General features: G+C 44.6%; 1 protein-coding gene across 2 annotated transcripts in view; it reads right to left on the bottom strand.

The window, feature by feature from the left end:
• The window catches only part of LOC127652718 (coronin-2B-like), a 71,978-nt gene that overhangs the window by 15,147 nt on the left and 37,796 nt on the right, over positions 1 to 19,035 (bottom strand). Inside the window, exons 1-2 of one of the 2 annotated variants that reach the window (XM_052139057.1) lie at positions 15,058 to 15,260; positions 4,758 to 4,958 (exon numbers count right to left, since the gene is read on the bottom strand). In XM_052139057.1, coding sequence (XP_051995017.1) covers positions 4,758 to 4,958 — 201 coding nt within the window. In that variant the 5' untranslated portion in view covers positions 15,058 to 15,260. Of the gene's footprint in view, positions 1 to 4,757; positions 4,959 to 15,057; positions 15,261 to 19,035 lie in introns of those variants that run through there. The other variant, XM_052139048.1, reaches the window with a different exon arrangement.

Raw genomic sequence — 19,035 nt, 5'->3', positions numbered from 1 at the left:
AACTGGGTCAAAAGGAGGATTAAAACCCAGGTCATCTGCATAGAAAAAGCAACTTCACACATCTTATCACTAAGGCCTTGCAAAGACATTCAAGCAGCAGTTTGTCTTTCATTTCTTTGCTTCCACTATTTCAGTACAAATAGCCACACTATGTGGCAGGTATTTACACCTAGTGCTCTATGATAATAATAATAATGTTATATTATTGAATTCTCTAAGCTTTTCATTTCAATACGCTGAGATGCGAGCAAAAAAGTACAGACAAAAACATCTTAACTGACAGCACATGTGCGAGAAGTGGATGAGGGATCCCTTCTAGACACAAACATTTTATCCCACTAAAATAATTTGTACATGCATATTCTTTATGTCTTGTGGCTATACATTTGAAACAGTGAGTATTTTAATGTTCAAAATTTGGTCCCCATTCACTTCTATTATTAAGTGCCTCACTGTAACCCAGATTTCCATAAGTCAAAATAAGTCGTTGTGTTAATCAATATTATTCCACCAACCCGGAATATCCATTTAAGCTCCTTAGCAGAAAAATGTATGAGGCTTTGGTAAGCCACACTTCAATTATTGTCACATTTTCTACTTCTAAATATATAAGCATTTAATCATAATTTTAACATTATTATAGGCCAGCCCATCAAATAAGCAGTACACTTGTTTCTGTTCCTTCAATGGCAAAGTAGTTCTTTATCTATTCATTTATATTATCTTTAAATAAAATGTTAAAGATGGTGGTATTGCCTTTATTATTATGGAAAGCCTTTGTCACACACTGAACAAATGAACTTTTGGAATGTTTGTCATTTCACTTTCTAAACCGACATAGATGGCCAGTTAATCATCTATTGATGTCCAGACCACCGTTAGCAGCAAATAACCCACTTAGAGCCATGAGCCACTATCTCACTAGTCTGGCTGGCAAGACCAGAGACTATTTAGCAGAGACAAGCCACTTATATTAAAATGAATGGGAGAACAACATATGTAGAAAAGGAAGTCATGCCTTACAGGTAAAAGAGTCAATCACCTTTTAGATACAGACATCGCCTGTCAATCGACTCGAAAACGAGTAGATAGGAGCTGCACTGGTATGACTGGAAATAGCCTCGAACGAGATAATTCCAAAGATGGCTGACAGTGGAGTTACTTGCTAGAAAGACTTTGGGAAGACCTATAGACCAATCATTTGGCAACGTCACCACTTACATCACACATGAATGTTATGGCAAAAATCGGATTCCGTTGTTGAAAAATGATTTTGAGGGCTCTCGTAGACGCCGGTGACTTCAAGCCATTAACAGAACTGACTGGACTGAGTAGATCATTTCAACTCATGGCTGTGCAGCAAACATTTATAGAGAATATTAATACAGTTATCGTATCAACCCATATCGTTATAATAATTGTATATCTAAGAATATGTGTATATCTATGATAGTTTCGTGTCATACTTTCGTTTAATCTGTCAAATCTAACATATCATTTTGCTGGCTTTCTGCCACCACTTACTGTACATGCAATGAAAGTTTTGTAAACAAAGGGATTGGTCAACAGCCTAGAAAGCAAGATAATACTTCCCTAAATGCAACAAATATTGTCAAGTGCAGACGGTATATATCCACATAAATAAGAATACCTACATTACAACATACAGTATATAAAGTGTTTTAACGCAGAGGATAGTAAGATAGCTTGCATGCACATATATGCATAATAGTAGCATTGCTATTAGTGCAAGACTAATAACACATGATCATTCTTTGACATTCAGAGACAGCAGGAGGATGAGGAAGACATGACTACCCCGTCATCAGAAAATCGCTGCTTTTGATTCAGCCATGACTGGCCAGCACAACCTCTTCTTTAAAGTCTAGGCTGTACAATATAATTCAGCATACGTCTATGTCTACAACTTTCCATGGTTCTTGCACACAGTTATGAATAAGGGGCATTTCAGGTTTCTGAGTTTACTGTATGCCAACCAAGACATCATAAAAATGGGTGTGGGTCTAGTAAAAAGGGCTTTTGGGCAAGGTAGTCTGAACTAGTTGGCAGTTTCTTATCAGTGTTGCCAGATGGTCCAGACTCCCTCTCATGCATGTGTGTGTGTGTTTGATTTCATAATTGGTGTTTTGCCTTAAATGTGAGTTCTACATTATTTTAAGAATTCTGATATCATCCAAAATCATTACAGATCCACCATACACATTACCATTATGAAACATTTATGAAAACAGCTGCCTGGCAGGTCAAGGAAAGGAACAGTTTTTCCAAATGGTTAAACAGTTAATGATGACATCATTGCGAATACCACAGCCTTCTATTTATGCTATTTTTCCCTCTTTTTCTGGGCCATCTCATCATGGCTTATGTATGCTGTTTCAATTCCACAATTGAAGCTCCTTTGTCATATGAGGAATTATATTTGAAAGGCCAACGTTCAACCACTATATTACTCCCGTGTGTCTGGGTTTCACTGTGAAAATTGACTCTTGCTGATCCAAAGTTAAGACAGAAATAAATTATTTGACCATTCAGGCTCAAACTTATGGCCATGGTCTTAATATAGGTATAATGCGTTGTTATTAAACAGTGGGCATGACGTTGGCTATTATCCATTATAGTCTCACACAGAATGATAGATTTCAGTGATGGCTGAAAAGAAAGTCCCATGCAGTAAAGCAAGCAAACTTTGCCGGGATGCCAGAATTATACACAGAGAGGGAGAGAGAGAGAGAGAGAGAGAGAGAGAGATAGAGGACAGACAGGCAGAGAGAGAGAGAGAGTTGGAGAGACTGAGATGGTGTATGACGGAAATGAGAGAAAACTGAGCCCCACGTGGCACATAGAGCACATGTGCGGAAGTCAGAGGGACTGAACACTGTCAAACGCTCTTTCAAGGCCTGGGAGCCCAGCTGGAGTCACAGACTCTGCAAAATGAGCACATTAAGTCCATAATAGAGCAACAAAGCTGGCCTTCTTCATTACACATTAACTGGATGACTCTGAATGTTCATCACAAAAGTGCTATTGATAGTTTGTCCAAGTTGGCTGAGACCGTGACTGAGGGTCTGTAGGCACACTGAGCAGTATAGCGTGGCCGGATGCACCCAAGAGAAGGGACAGAAGAAAAGACAGAATAGAGAGGAGATGACTGGAAGGAAGAACTGGACATGCTAAATTCTCATTGTCATGTCAATGATAAATGGCTTTGTGTGTGTGTCTGTGTGTGTGTGTGTGTGTGTGTCATTTGTTATATCAGTCTTTCATACTGTGCTGCTCATGAAATGTAAATACATGCCGGGAAGGAGTATTTAAATTTGTATTCCATTTTTACATTTTTACATTATCTTTAACCTGCAGTAGATTGCCTTTAATATACAAAGAAAACAACTATATAAAAATCTAAATCTTGTATGATATCATCGCTACCCAGCCATTTATCTTTTCTAATGAAGCAGACATATGAAGCTACTCTGAAACATGAATTTTCCCACACAATATTAATATCAATTTCAGAGGCCAGGAGGTTACAGCATGCAGTGCTTGTCCAATCTGCAGCATTAAAGCCATAGATAAAGCACTCTGACTTTAACTCTTCTGTAAACAAGGTAAAGGAGAGATTGAAGACCTAAAGCAGGTCAAACCACAAGGTTAGTGACATGAGTCATAATTCAGAGTGTGATGGAGATATCATACTGTTCTTCAAGCTTCCAGCAAAGACAACTTTAACAAATATTTGTGGTTTTCAAATGATGACACTAAACAGTAAACCTTATGGGCAATAGGGCAATAGCAACAGCAAAAAAGTTAGCAAGTTCTGCTCATTAATATTACTAATTAATTTGTGGTCACTGGTGAGGGATTAGTTTAGACGAAATATCACAGCCTATATTCCTTTCACCAGTTAATTAACATGTGAAATTGTGCATTTTATCATTTAGTAGTAGCCTACTCCTGTCTAGAATTTTTAGTGTAAAATTACATAGACAGAGTGTAATTTTATGCATATTTGCAGTAAAAAGGTTTAGAAATGCATTTAGTCTTGCAATCAAGCAACACAGAAACATCAACAAGTTTGGCATGTGTGCAATTTTTTGACCCTTATCGATTAAATCCCTGCTGAAAAATGAAGAAGAAGAAGAAAAAAAAAGCTAAAACCTGGTTTAAGCTGATTACCCAACCTAGTGCTCAGCTGGTTCTCCCAGAATGACCATCTTAAAAGAGCCAAAAAACCCTCTATAACCAGCCAAATGACCAGTGTAAGACCAGACAACCAGCTTAAGTTTTTTTTTTTTTAACCTTATCATTTCAACATTTAATCTTGGTGGCAGCTAGGCTATATATACATGTATTATGATGGTATGTTTGCTCTGTAATTTACTCAGGATTGGAACAACTATTGAGTGAAACTGCACTAAATACATTGCGCATTGTTCAGTTTCACAGGTATTTTGGCTGTGTAGATAACATACCATACCTAGAAAATAAGATTATTTATGTTGAACCAACAGCTATAAATACGCAAGTTTAAACTTATTGCCTGCATGTAGAATGTAGCCAAAGTAAAGTTTTTTTAAAGGTTAGCATCATTCCTGCCATGCGCCAGCTTGTTCAAGACTTACTGCCCTCATTGTGTTGGACTTTAATTTAATAGTGTAAGCCGAAAGATAAACGGTCCAGGGGAAATGCTAAAAAGTGAGAGGAGTATGGCTGGGCTGGAGGACTGTTGGCATGGTTACCTGAGTGACTGGGATAACAACGAAGGATCCTCCTCCCGAGCTCTCGGTTACTATGGCGAGGAACTTGCCGTTGACTGTGCAAAAGTGGTTGTCATGGACGTTCTTTGTGATCGGGATGCCTTCGAAGCAGTGCTCTCGGTTGGCCACTTTGCCATATACATTTCGAAACTTTGAGCTTCGGTAGGTCGGCCGCCATGACATCTGCAAAACACATACAAAGAGGAAATCGTTGTGAGGGAAACAGGGTAACTATCATCGGAACTGGTATATTTAATTATCTCCATTAAAGGGATAGTTCACCCAAAAATGAAAATAATGCCATCCTGGATGCGTATTACTTTCTTTCTTCTGCTAAACACAAACAAAGGTTTTTTGAAGAATATTTCAGTAGAAATATTAGAGAAAGTAGAGATTTATTGTAAAAAGGGACTTAAATATTGATCTGTTTCTGACCCACACCTATCATATCCCTGCTAAAGCCATATAGTTAAACATTGGAGTCATGTGGAATACTTTTATGCTATTTTAGGAGGTCGAAAGGTCTGGTCACCATTCACTTGCATTGAAAGGACCTACATAGGGGAGACATTCTTCTAAAAATCTTTGTTTGTGTTCAGCAGGATAATGAAAGTCATACACATCTTGGATGGCATGAGGGTGAGTAAATGTTGGGAGAATTAACATTTTTGGGTGAACTATCCCTTTAAGAACAGTTTTATCTTTTATCAAATAAGCTAATTATTTAAGTTATAAGTGAATTATGTAAGATGCTGGTCTTTATCAAGGAGAACTTTATTTGCAATAGGATGTTATGTAATTAATAGCACTACAAGTGCTACAAACAGCAGTTAAACATAAAAAACAATACAAAAATGATATATAAATATAATATAATATATACAGTGGATATAAAAAGTCTACACACCCCTGTTAAAATGCCAGGTTCTTGTGATGTAAAAGAATGAGACAAAGATAAATCATGTCAGAACTTTTTCCACCTTTAATGTGACCTATAAAGTGAACAATTCAATTGAAAAACAAACTGAAATCTTTGAGGGGGAAAACGTCTAGGTTACGTATGTAACCTCCGTTCCCCAATGGAGGGAACGAGACGTTGTGTCAGAGAAGCGACACTAGGGGTCTCTCTTGAGCGCCAATATTCACCTCTGAACTATGAAAAAAGGCCAATGAGAGTTGGCAACCAGTATTTGCATGTCCCGCCCCCGGATATACGGGTATTTAAGCGGCACAAATACGGGAGTTCATTCAGCATTTTTCTGAGGAGCCGGAAATGGTCCTTAAACGCATTGAGGGAAGGGGGTCTTAGCCCTTATTCAGGGCGGAGAAGACCCTGCGGAGGCCACGCCTACCAGAGAGGGGAGGCCAGTTTAAGTGTCAAAACCATTAGAGGCCTGACTTAGGGCCTATGTGGAAAAGTTGGTGTGGTGGTGGATCCAGCCTCATAGAGGGGGGAACATACAGCACGGCAACCGAGGCAGCCATGACTGCCTAAGGGAAACACGGGAGTCCGCTCAGCAGAGGGGACAGAACCGTGGTGTTACACACAGGGGGAGTCCGAAGGAGGCCTTACCTGTGGAGCACCTATACCAGTACAGGGTAGCTTGCGGTACAAGCGAGTCGGCGAGTTCCTCCGCTGAACTGCGACCCACGAGGGCTAGGGAGGAATCAACCAGTGTCCCAAACCTGGGATCTCCTGGGAATGAAGGCGCACTGTTTCCCCTGGTTAGGGGGAAGGGCGCTAGGTGCAAGCGATTCACCCGGTCAGATCGTGGGCGTGCTACCGAGTTCTACGGGCTCGGTACCTGAGAAAACATGGGACGATACTGACTCAACTCAGAGATTGTAGAATCTTGCAAAAGTGTTAGGTGTTGTCCAGCCCGCTGCTCTACAAATGTCTGCTAGGGCAGTGCCCCTAGCCAGTGCCCATGAGGACGCAACACTCCTGGTGGAGTGGGCTCGGACCCGCAAGGGGGGGGACACGGCCTGGGTGTGATAAGCCAGGGAAATGGCGTCGACAATCCAGTGGGCGAGTCTCTGCTTGGAGACAGCGTTCCCTTTCTGCTGTCCCCCAAAGCAGACGAAGAGCTGCTCAGAGCGTCTGGTGCTCTGTGTGCGGTCCACATAAATATGTACTGGACACAGCAGTGAAAGGGCTGGGTCTGCCTCCTCCCGGGGCAGCGCTTGCAAGTTCACCACCTGATCCCTGAAGGGTGTGGTAGGAACCTTGGGCACGTAGCCCGGTCGCGGTCTTAGGATCACGAAAGTGTCTGACGGACCGAACTCCAGGCAAGCGTCGCTAACAGAGAACGCATGCAGGTCCCCGACCCTCTTGATGGAAGCGATCGCGATCAGCAGGGCGGTCTTGAGAGAGAGGGCCCTGAGTCCAACTGAGTCAAGCGGCTCGAAGGGGGGTCTCTGGAGTCCCGTAAGGACGACCGAGAGATCCCAGGAGGGGAACAGGTTAGGCCGGGAGGGAGTTATCCTCCGGGCACCTTTTAGGAACCTGACGATTAAGTCGTGCTTACCAAGAGACTTGCCATCTACCGTGTCGTGGTGGGCCGCGATAGCAGCGACATACACCTTGAGGGTGGAGGGGGACAGCCTCCTCTCCAGCCTCTCCTGAAGAAACACGAGCACTGACCTAACTGCGCACTTCTGCGGGTCTTCGGCTCGGGAAGAACACCAGTCCACGAACAGACGCCACTTTAGAGCGTAAAGATGCCTGGTAGAGGGGGCTCTGGCTTGATTGATTGTATCTATGACGGTCGATGGTAGGCCGGCTAGATCTTCCGCATCCCGTCCAAGGGCCAGACGTGGAGGTTCCAGAGGTCTGGGTGCGGGTGCCAGAGCATGCCCCGTCCCTGAGAAAGAAGGTCCTTCCTCAGGGGAATTCGCCAGGGAGGGGCTGTCGTGAGGAGCGTGAGGTCCGAAAACCAAGTCCGGGTGGGCCACTAAGGGGCTACCAGAATGACTTGCTCCTCATCCTCCCTGACCTTGCATAGCACCTGTGCAAGAAGGCTCACTGGGGGAAATGCGTACTTGCGCAGCCCCGCAGGCCAGCTGTGTGCCAACGCGTCTGCCCCGAGGGGAGCCTCTGTCCGGGCATACCAGAGCGGGCAGTGGGAGGTTTCTTGGGAGGCAAACAGGTCTACCTGAGCCTTGCCTAACCGGTCCCAAATCAGCTGGACCGACTGGGGGTGGAGCCTCCACGCTCCGCCAGGCAAGCTTTGTCTTGACCGCGCGTCCGCTATCACATTGAGGTGGCCGGGGATGTGAGTGGCGCGCAGTGACTTGAGTCACTGCTGACTCCAAAGGAGGAGACGACGGGCGAGCTGTGACGTGTAGGGAGAGTACTCCGCCTTGTCGGTTTATGTAGGCTACGACTGTGGTGCTGTCTGTCCTGACTAGGACGTGTTTGTTCCGAATTAACGGGAGAAACTTCTGCAGGGCCAGAAAAACAGCCAGCAGCTCTAGGCAGTTGATGTGCCAGCGCAGCGGGCCTCGATTCCACCGGCCTGCGGCTGCGCGCCCTTTGCACACGGCGCCCCAACCCAATTTGGAGGCGTCGGTTGTAACCAGAATGCGTCGGGACACCTGCTGCAAGGGTACTCCTGCCCTTAGAAAGCAGAGGTCTGTCCAGGGTTTGAAGGTTTGGTGGCAGGCAGAAGTAACTTTTACGTTGTCTGTGCCGCGGCGCAATGCTCGTCTCGGGACTCGAGTCCAGAGCCAGTGCTGAAGTGGTCTCATATGCATCAACCCCAGCGGCGCGGCCGCCGCGGAGGATGCCATATGCCCCAGGAGCTGTTGGAAATGTTTTAGCGGGACCACGGCGCCTGGCTTGAAGGAAGCGAGGCATTTCAGCACTGACTGAGCACGCTCGTTGGAGAGACGTGCTGTCATTGAGACTGAGTCTAACTCCAGACCGATAAAAGAGATACTCTGGACCGGGGAGAGCTTGCTCTTTTCCCAGTTGACCTGAAGCCCCAAACGGCTGAGGTGGCTGAGCACCTGGTCTCTGTGTAACTCTCAGGAGTGGGCCAGTATGAGCCAGTCATCGAGGTAATTGAGTATGCGTATGCCGGCTTCTCGGAGCGGGGCAAGAGCTGCCTCTGCGACTTTCGTGAAGACGCGAGGGGACAGAAACAGGCCGAAGGGGAGGACTTTGTACTGATACGCCTGGCCGTCGAACGCGAACCATAGGAAGGGTCGATGTCGAGGGCGAATTGAGACGTGGAAGTCCTTCAGGTCTACCGCTGCGAACCAATCTAGATGCCGGATGCCAGATAGAATTTGTTCCTGGGTGAGCATTTTGAACGGGAGTTTGGACAAGGTCCGATTGAAAACTCGCAGGTCCAAGATCGGTCGTAAGCCGCCGCCTTTCTTGGGTACAGCGAAGTAAGGGCTGTTTCTTCGTTTTGGTTGGAGGGACAGGCTCTATCGCGTCCTTTAATAGAAGGGAGGCGATTCCTTCGCGCAGGGAATGGGCATGTTGGCCGTGTACTGCGGAAAAATGTACGCCCACGAAGGGGGGCGGAGACCTGGCAAACTGAATTGCGTAACCGAGTCGAATGGTCCGGTGCAGCCAGCGTGACGGGTTGGGCAGTGAAAGCCACGCCTCTAAACTCCGTGCTAGGGGCACCAAGGGGACGAGTTTTTTGGACGTACCCGGCGGTGCTTTGCAGCGGTGCGGAACAGGTAACGCGGCGTCGGGAGGCAACGTGGCGTCCCGAGGCTCTGGTGCTGAGAATAAACTCAAAGCACTTACCTTGCTCCGCGCATCCGGCAGGGGGCGGGTTCATGACTGAGGAGGAGGTCTGATGCTGGCATCCTCTGGACTCGTCTGAACCGGCCGGCTGGGGAACAGTCGTGGGGCTGAAGGCGGGGACACCGCGTCCATGGAGCCGGGACTGTTGAGGCCTGAAAGCAGAGTGCCGTGAGAACGGCATTTGCGGGCCATGTGCCCCAGAGACAAAGGAAATAGCTCTTTTATTGAGAATTTGGGTTGGCAAATGAAAAAACAAAGGATTCTCCTCCCGGCCCTCCACCGGGGGACGGAGCGGTCTTACCACCCCCGGAGCTAACGTCTTGGGCTCTGGGTGCATTGTCTCAGGAGCGCCTGGGAGCCTTCCGGGTCCTCGAGGGGGTCCCTGAGACAGGGGGCGTGCGCTTCCCGTGGTTTGCTCGACGCTGGGGCTGAGAGCTGGGCCCAGGTTGAGGCGGAGCAGGAGCTTGTCTTCTGGCCGCGGGACGACGCCCTCGGCGAGCAGACGGGGCATGGGCCGTGGCGGCAGGCTTGCGGTGAGGCATGATGTGAGAGATGGCCTCTGTCTGCTTCTTTACCTTGGAGAACTGCTGGGCAAAGTCCTCAACGGTGTCGCTGAAGAGGCCAAACTGGGAGACAGGGGCGTTGAGGAAGCGAGTCTTGTCGGCTTCACGCATCTCGACCATGTTCAGCCACAGTTGATGTTCCTGGACCACTAGCGTGGCCATCGCCTGCCCGAGCGCTTGCGCTGTGACCTTCGTCGCTCTCAGGGCGAGGTCGGTTGCTGAGCGCAGTTCCTGCTGCGTGTCGGGATCAGGGCCACCCCCGTGCATGTTGCGTAGTGCCTTGGCTTGGTGGACCTGCAGGAGAGCCATGGCATGCAGGGCGGAAGCGGCGCGTCCGGTGGCGCTGTAGGCCTTCGCTGTCAGCGAGGAGGTTACTCTACAGGTCCGGGAAGGGAGTACGGGGCAACCTCGCCAGGTGGTAGGGGTTCCGGGGCATAGATGGATCGCAACCGCCCTATCCACCTGGGGAATTGCCTCGTACCCGTGGCCCGCTCCGCCGTCGAGAGTGGCGAGGGCGGACGAGCCTGTGGCGGTGTGACGAGTGGAGAGGGGTGCTCTCCACAAAGACGTCAGCTCGTCATGCACTTCCGGGAAAAACGGAACCAGGGGGGGGCGAGGCTGTGAGCAGCATGTCGGTCATCTGTGCGTCGACCTCAGCCTGGGCGTGCAGGCCCGAAAGCGGCAGCCCAGGGGAGTCCTCAGCATCAGATACCACGCCCTCCGATGCCGCGGCGAGCTCATCTGCTTCCATCGCAAGAGGGTCGGCAGACTGGCTGTGAGGTGAGTCGCCACCGCCTCGAGCACGGACGGGAATCAAAGAGCGTGCTGGGGTGCGGGTGGTCCGAGGGGGCGTACCCGGCGGAGCTGCACCTGCTGCCATCCCCAAATCGCCTCCATCGCCAGCCGCATCGTCCTCAATCCCGTGGGAAGAAGGAGCAACACGGGGGGGGGGGGCGGCTGGAGTGGCTTGCTCACGGTTGTAAGCAAGCCGCTACCACAACGTTGTCATGGTCATGTTCTCGCAGTGAGAACATGAACCATCCACAAACGCAGCCTCGGTGTGATCGCTACCCAGACTCACGAGACAACACCTGTGGCCGTCTGAAGCGGAGAGCACTCTACCGCATCCAGAAACAACACAGGGGCGGAAAGGCATCTTTATAAAGACGCGTCCTTAAAAGGACGTTCAACGCCGTTGTGTTTTGCTCTTTTAGAGGAAATTACTCTTTTAAATAGAATCACTCTTTTATGAAAATAACTTGTGAGAGTTCTTTAATCTGCGCTGTCGAAGCGCCCCAGGGGCAGGAAGTGCACAGCTGTGCAACAGGAGAAAGCCGCTGTTGTGCGCCGTAGAATCCAACAGCATGCAGCAGAGGGATAGCAGGAACTCGGTGTGTACACGCAGCAGTTGCAGACACGACCATCGGCTCCGAACAAATTTTCTGAATGAACTCCTGTATTTGCGCCGCTTAAATACCCGTATGTCCGGGGGCGGGACATGCAAATACTGGTTGCCAACTCTCATTGGCCTTTTTTCATAGTTCAGAGGTGAATATCGGCGCTCAAGAGAGACCCCTAGTGTCGCTTCTCTGACACAACGTGGACAGAACTCACAATAACCTGGTTGCATAAGTGTGCAAACCCTTAAACTAATACTTTGTTGAAGCACCTTTTGATTTTATTACAGCACGCAGTCTTTTTGGGTAGGAGTCTATTAGCATGGCACATCTTGACGTGGCAATATTTGCCCACTCTTCTTTGCAAAAGCACTCCAAATCTGTCAGATTGGGAGGACATCTCCTGTGCACAGCCCTCTTCAGATCACCCTAAAGATGTTCAATTGGATTCAGGTCTGGGCTCTGGCTGGGACATTCAAAATGTTAATCTTCTTCTGGTGAAGCCATGCTTTTGTGGATTTGGATGTGTGCTTTGGGTCGTTGTCATGCTGAAAGGTGAACTTCCTCTTCATCTTCAGCTTTCTAACGGACGCCTGAAGGTTTTGTGCCAAAATTGCCTGGTATTTGGAACTGTTCATAATTCCCTCCACCCTGACTAAGGCCCCGGTTCCAGCTGAAGAAAAAACGCCCCAAAGCATGATACTGCCACCACCATGCTTCACTGTGGGCATGGTGTTCTTTGGGTGATGTGCAGTGTTGTTTTTGCGCCAAACATACTTTTTAGAATTATGGCCAAAAAGTTCAACCTTGGTTTCATCAGACCATAACACATTTTCCCACTTGCTTTTGGGAGACTTGATGTTTGTTTTTGCAAACTTCAGCCGGGCTTGGATGTTTTTCTTTGTAAGAAAAGGCTTCCGTCTTGCCACCCTACCCCATAGCCAATTCATATGAAGAATAAGGGAGATTGTTGTCACATGTAGCAACACAGCCAGTACCTGCCAGAAATTCCTGCAGTTCCTTTAATGTTGCTGTTGGCCTCTTGGAAGCCTCCTTGACCAGTTTTCTTCTCGTCTTTTCATCAATTTTGGAGGGACATCCAGTTCTTGGTAATGTCTCTGTTGTGCCATATTGTCTCCACTCGATGATGACTGTCTTCACTGTGTTTCATGGTACATATAATGCTTTGGAAATTATTTTGTACCCTTCTCCTGACTAATATCTTTCAACAATGAGATGCCTCTTATGCTTTGGAAGCTCTCTGCGGACCATGGCTTTTGCTCTGAGATGCAACAAAGATAATGTCAGGAAAATCCTACTAGAACAGCTGAACTTTATTTGTGATTAATCAGAGTCACTTTAAATGTTGGCAGGTGTGTAATGACTTCTATTTAACATGAGTTTGAATGTGATTGGTTTATTCTGAACACAGGCACATCCCCAGTTATAAGAGGGTGTGCACACTTATGCAACCAGGTTATTGTAAGGTTTTTCATTTTCATTTTTCCCCCACAAAGATTTCAGTTTGTTTTTCAATTGAATTGTTCACATTATAGGTCACATTAAAAGTGGAAAAAGTTCTGACATGATTTATCTTTGTCTCATTCTTTTACATAACAAAAACCTGGCATTTTAACAGGGGTGTGTAGACTTTTTATATCCACTGTATATATACATACACACCGATCAGCCACAACAATGATGCGTGAAAATCCCAGGAGATCAGCAGTTACAGAAATACTCAAACCAGCCCATCTGGCACTAACAATCATGCCACAGTCAAAATCACCGAGATCACATTTTTCCCCATTCTGATGGTTGATGTGAACATTAACTGAAGCTCCTGACATGTATCTGCATGATTTTATACACTGCACTGCTGACGCACGATTGACTGATTAGATAATCACATGGATGATTTTGCCAGACGGGCTGGTTTGAGTATTTCTGTAACTGCTGATCTCCTGGGATTTTCACACACATCAATCTCTAGAGTTTACTCAGAATGGTGCCAAAAACAACAAAAAACATCCAGTGAGGGATAGTTCTGTGGACAGAAATGCCTTGTTGATGAGAGAGTTCAACAGAGAATGGCCAGACTGGTTTGAACTGACAAAGTCCATGGTAACTCAGATAACCACTCTGTATTGTGGTGAGAAGAATATCATCTCTAAATGTTATTCTGAGATGTGGGTTGGTGCTTTTTTGGCAGCATGAGGGGGACCTGCACAATATTAGGCAGGTGGTTTTAATGTTGTGGCTGATCAGAGTATATATATATTTTATATATAAGAAATCTGATCCATTAAATTACATTATAATTTAGTGTTTTATCAGCATTGTTCATGATTAGTGGTACATTTGAATTTGTGCTTTCACAATAAAGAGGCATAGTGAAATGATGAAACAAGGCCACAAATCAATTGTACACAATACAACACCCCAAAATACAACTAGTTTTTAAACAAAATCCAACCCAACATCACATGGCCCTTTGGGGGATTTGACTCATTAGTGCTGATTTGGCTCTATTTTCTGGAATTAGAAATGCCCTGTCCTGTCACTGTCAGCACACTCAACTCAAAAAGGAAGTGGTTGGTGGATGCTTGTAAAATTTCTCTCAGAGCTCAAACCACTACACTGTTTGTAGTTTAGCCTTGAGTAATGAGTAAGTTAGGCAGTAATGAATGTGAGATCATGCCATTCATAGCCTCAAAACTAAGATCAGCTGAGATTTGAACAGATAATTGCCAGACAGATGAGAGGAAGTATTCAATCACTAGTGAGAGACATTTATCACCCATGTTTTTTATCTGAGTCTTTTTGTGAGACTGACATCACACATTACTGAAGAGTGCATTGTCTTGTGAATGTGTATTTGTGCGATATGCGTGTGGATATTTGCATTTACATATAAACACATACAACCTCTTGTTACTAGTTTAGGGGTGGTTTTTGCAAGCTAAATATAATGTGACTAATTGCGTTCTGTTAGCAGTGGGGCATAAAACTGTATTGTTCTTTGTCTCTCCTTCTTATATTCTATCTAATCTGTTTTTACTCCCTTCTCTATAATGTTAAGCTCTCCCATAGTGTTTTTTGTGTCTTTACAGCTGTCCTAAAGCTTTTTGTGAGCGATTTTGTAAGTGTGTTGTCCTGCCTGTTTAACCATACATGAATCAACAGTGGAGAGAGAGGCCTTGAGATGTAAAAAGCTATCTTAGAGATTTGCTAACAAGAACATTAATGAATTTGTTGCTGCTCATAGATGTACACACACTCACTCACACTCAGTTCTTCAAAGTGACATAAATTGAACATGCTCCATCTGTGAAATATTCACAAATTACAAGTAGTTTGTATCTTTAGTACACACACACACACACACACACACACACACACACACACACACACACACACACACACACACACACACACACACACACACACACACACAAAACATGTTTGCTTAATTCAAAATATGATGATAATAATAATACACAATTATTTATGATAATTTTCTACAACTAAAATTATTAACCCTAATTCCTTACCTTCACTCTGGTTTTGCACTGACCAGCCTCTGATAATTCTGATAAGTCTTGCCTCTGTACTACAAAAACAGCCCGTATCCACCCTGGCTTCCTGCATACATGTAGTTAACCGGCCTGAGTTACTTGCATCTGTTTCTTTCTTTCCCTTTTCCCCCAAGCCTTCTCCTCCCACAACCTCCTTCATTCCCTCCCTCTCACCAAGGCAGACAGGCCCAGCCCTAGATCAGCTCTGCTGCTGCTGTAACAGTTAGAGGTTGAATCTCTCTTTCCCCCTAAACACACACACACACACACACACACACACACACACACACACACACACACACACACACACACACACACACACACACGCACACACACACAGAGTGACTCTTTAGCACATCATCCTTATTTCAGTGTTTGCTTTGCAGCGTCTTTCTGTTATGTTCTGGCACTGACTGAACTCAATCAGACTCCTGACTATCTCAGTAAGATCAAAATATATTGATCTTACTAAAAGAGAGCTGGTAGTTACATAAGTATGATGCAATAGCACTCTGGTCTACGAATGTCTGGGGAAATGTCCTCTTTTCCACAGCAGAATGATAATTGAATGGTCAAGCAATGGTCGTGAAAACATAATAACATGATTACTCTCTTGTTCCTGAGCTCTTTCCCTATTTACAGTACATTTCTGTTTTCCTTCATTTTCTCCCTGCTAATCCAGATTTTTCTATTTTATAGAAATAGAAATATACAGACAGAATAATTTGCCCCACACACCTAACAGTCACCTTTCAGTACCCCCTCATAAAGAAACATGATCACACAGGAAGTTGGCATGATGTTTCCGAGAGTTCCAATACCCTATCGGCAACATTAATTATGCCAACTTGCATCTCCTATCAGACATTTTTGCATTGGCTCCAACATGATTAATTTCCCTTATGGTGTGACAGGAAGCTCATTGTGTCAACAGCATGGGTGACCTGGGTTCTGATCCCATGTTGAAACCAATAAGTAAACTTGTTTGCATAATCAGTGATGACCACAATTCAGAGGTTGCATTTTTCCCACTTACATTAAATGCTTTCTCCACTGATTGTTAGGTTTATGTTTCATTCCTTTTCGCTGTATTACAGCCTGCTGCTTCACAACTTGCTTTAGGCACCCCTCTGTGGACATTACACCCAGAAAATGGAGCTCACATGTGCCCATACACCCAACAACACATAATGCTTTGGGCACAGGGGGCAATATTTCAAATTTAGGTAAGCACAGGCTGAATTTAGCTAAATAAAAGTCAACCTACTATTTCCAATTTCACTGTGAGATCAGTCTGCATAAAGCATCTTCCCATGTCTATGCTTAAATATCAGTGTTTCGGTATTAATGTTTTATGAAATCTTTAGGCAGAATGGCTCTAAATGTGGGCCATGTAATCATGTTCATCATGCTGATGTTTGATCTTGTTTACATGTTAAACGGAGTGAAGAAAACGTCCAACACTCTTACTGCTGATTTATTAAGCATCTTTTTGGAATGCCATCCTAAATTAACCCTACATTAAACCGGAGTGAGTGTCTGGCAATCATTTACACTCTCATATAATTATAATTTATATTTTTAGAAAGAAACAGGAGAACGTTAAAAAGACCATGGTCATCTGGAGCATTCTTAGGCCTATAATAAAACAAACGTCTGTTCTCAATCTCTCCTTCTAATTATCTTGAATGATTAAATGAGATATTTGGCTGGCTCTTGACAACCTCAATGCAGACAGATGAGGTTTATTTTACTTTAGCAAGACATCCCTCCTTGGCCTTCCATTCAGATTTGCTCTGTTCACCATGTGTTTCTCAAATATTGTGTAGCCTGGGTTATGTGGTTGTTGCAGACATTGAAGCAAATACTGTCGACAGAATCTTTTTTTGGAATTACACCACACATCATAGAGTAATATGTGTTTGAGTGTATACCTACAGGCATTGTACTTGTAAACACGAACAAAGGCTTAAGCCAGTGTTGAACTAGACAATTAAAAGTAACATATTTGTGTAGGTGCACTGGTATATGTGTTAAGCCTGAAGCAGAATTAGTATGATCTAGATCTCTATTAAGATGTCTATATATAGGTAAAAGTTCTAGAGGTGGACCTGCAGGGGGACGTGTGTGTGTGTGTTCACTGAAGCATGTATAATATTGTCTAGGCTGGTGTCGGTGCAAATTTAGCAGACTGTTTGAGACAAATACATTTTTGTATTGAGTGTGTAAGTGTGTTTACTGTTCTGCATGTGTGTGTGTGTGTTCTTTTTGCTGCAGAGTAAAGTGACTCAAGAGAATACACTGCTTATTGACTTTTTTTGCCTGCAGTTTGTTCTGCTGCTATATATATTTTGGATTCCTTTTTTGGATTACTTAGTGCACAGCTTTTATCTTATAACTGTGCTGGGATGAAATAGAATTCCATAATACAAGGCTAACCATATGTAGTTATCATTCATTTATCATTCATAGTACACTCTGCGCAATTGATCACTCCATTACAGCATCCAAACACTAGATCTCCCCAACCTAACTCTGCTTTTGAACATTATTTATTTAACAAATCATTACATACAAAGCTACTAAAACTCCAGCAGCTTTAAAGATGGAAAGCAAGCCTCTTCTGTCCTCAGAATGGGACAAGAGGGCCACAGTTTGCCATCAATTACACTGCTGTTGGGCTCTCATCATGCCAAGCAGTTAGTCTTTGTTGGGCATTAGAGTGTTCAAGGCTAACCTCCTGCTCCCAGTTGAGTAGAGGGAGTCAGTTCCGATGCCATTCTGTCTTAGTGAGAGTTAAATAACTCAGAGCCTGGAGACCAGCTGGCGGTTTTTGCAGCTCTGGCTTCAGCTGCGAGTGAAATGCAGCAGGGAGAGAGCCATGTTGGTTTAGCATGCTGTCCTTTCGGAGATCGAGCAGTAAGAATGAATGCTGGTGACTTTGGAGATGAGTTTCAGTGTAAAAAGCATATCCATAAATGTAGTTATCTGCTATAGAAATGACAACATTTACCCAATGCCAAAAGAGATATAATGAGAGCAAAATAAAATGTACCCGATATTGCGGCCAAGCTTCAAATGATAACATTCTATTCTACCAAATGCCAATTGTTAGATGCTAGGGGGACAGAACTCAGGGGAGGGAGAAAAGACTCATTACTACTGTACTGGAGGGTGTCTACAGGGGTGCCCTCTGTGTGCTATTGTCTGTCTTTTTTGGCTGTATTTTCCCTCACCCAGACAGTGCAGATGCAGCTGTGATTAACAGACACACATTTTTTTGACATTTTACACACATTCTTTTTAAAGACCATGAACTGCATTACATCTACTTTATGGTATCTGTGACATAACATTTGTATCTTATTGTAAATGGCCTAACTGTGAAAAAGGGAAAAATGATTTAGCATTATTTTAAACTGCAGATGCAAGTCTTGCTCATAGAACCAAGGTGTGTTTGTATGTGTATAGTTCACCCCAAAATGAAATGTATTCTCATAATTTACTGACCATCATGCCATCCCAGTTGAGTATGACTTTCTTTCTTCTGCTGAAGACAAAAGCAGATTTTTAGAAGAATATCTCAGCTCTGTAGGTCCATTCAAAGCAAGTAATGGTTATCACACCTTTGAAGCTCTAAAAACCACATAAAGGCATCATAAAAGTAATCCAGAGGTGAAATATGTCTTCTGAAGCAAAGTAGTTGCTTTGGGTGTGAAAAGGATAAATATTTGATAGTAAAAAAGGACCTAAATATTTATCTGTTTCTCACCCACACTTATCATATCGCTACTAAAGACAGAGATTTATAGGTGCTGTAAGCAATTTTTTCAACGGAAAGGTATGGAAATTATTTTACTATTTCCCTGAAAGATATTAATGAAATAACTGTCCTGAGATATCTCACCGGTCTCAGTGACAACTCTAAACAGTGGCTAATCCAACGGCTCAGTT

The sequence above is a fragment of the Xyrauchen texanus genome, chromosome 2 (genome assembly GCF_025860055.1).
Source record: "Xyrauchen texanus isolate HMW12.3.18 chromosome 2, RBS_HiC_50CHRs, whole genome shotgun sequence".
In the NCBI taxonomy this organism is placed as follows: domain Eukaryota; kingdom Metazoa; phylum Chordata; class Actinopteri; order Cypriniformes; family Catostomidae; genus Xyrauchen; species Xyrauchen texanus.
This window is presented reverse-complemented; position numbering and strand designations above follow the sequence as displayed.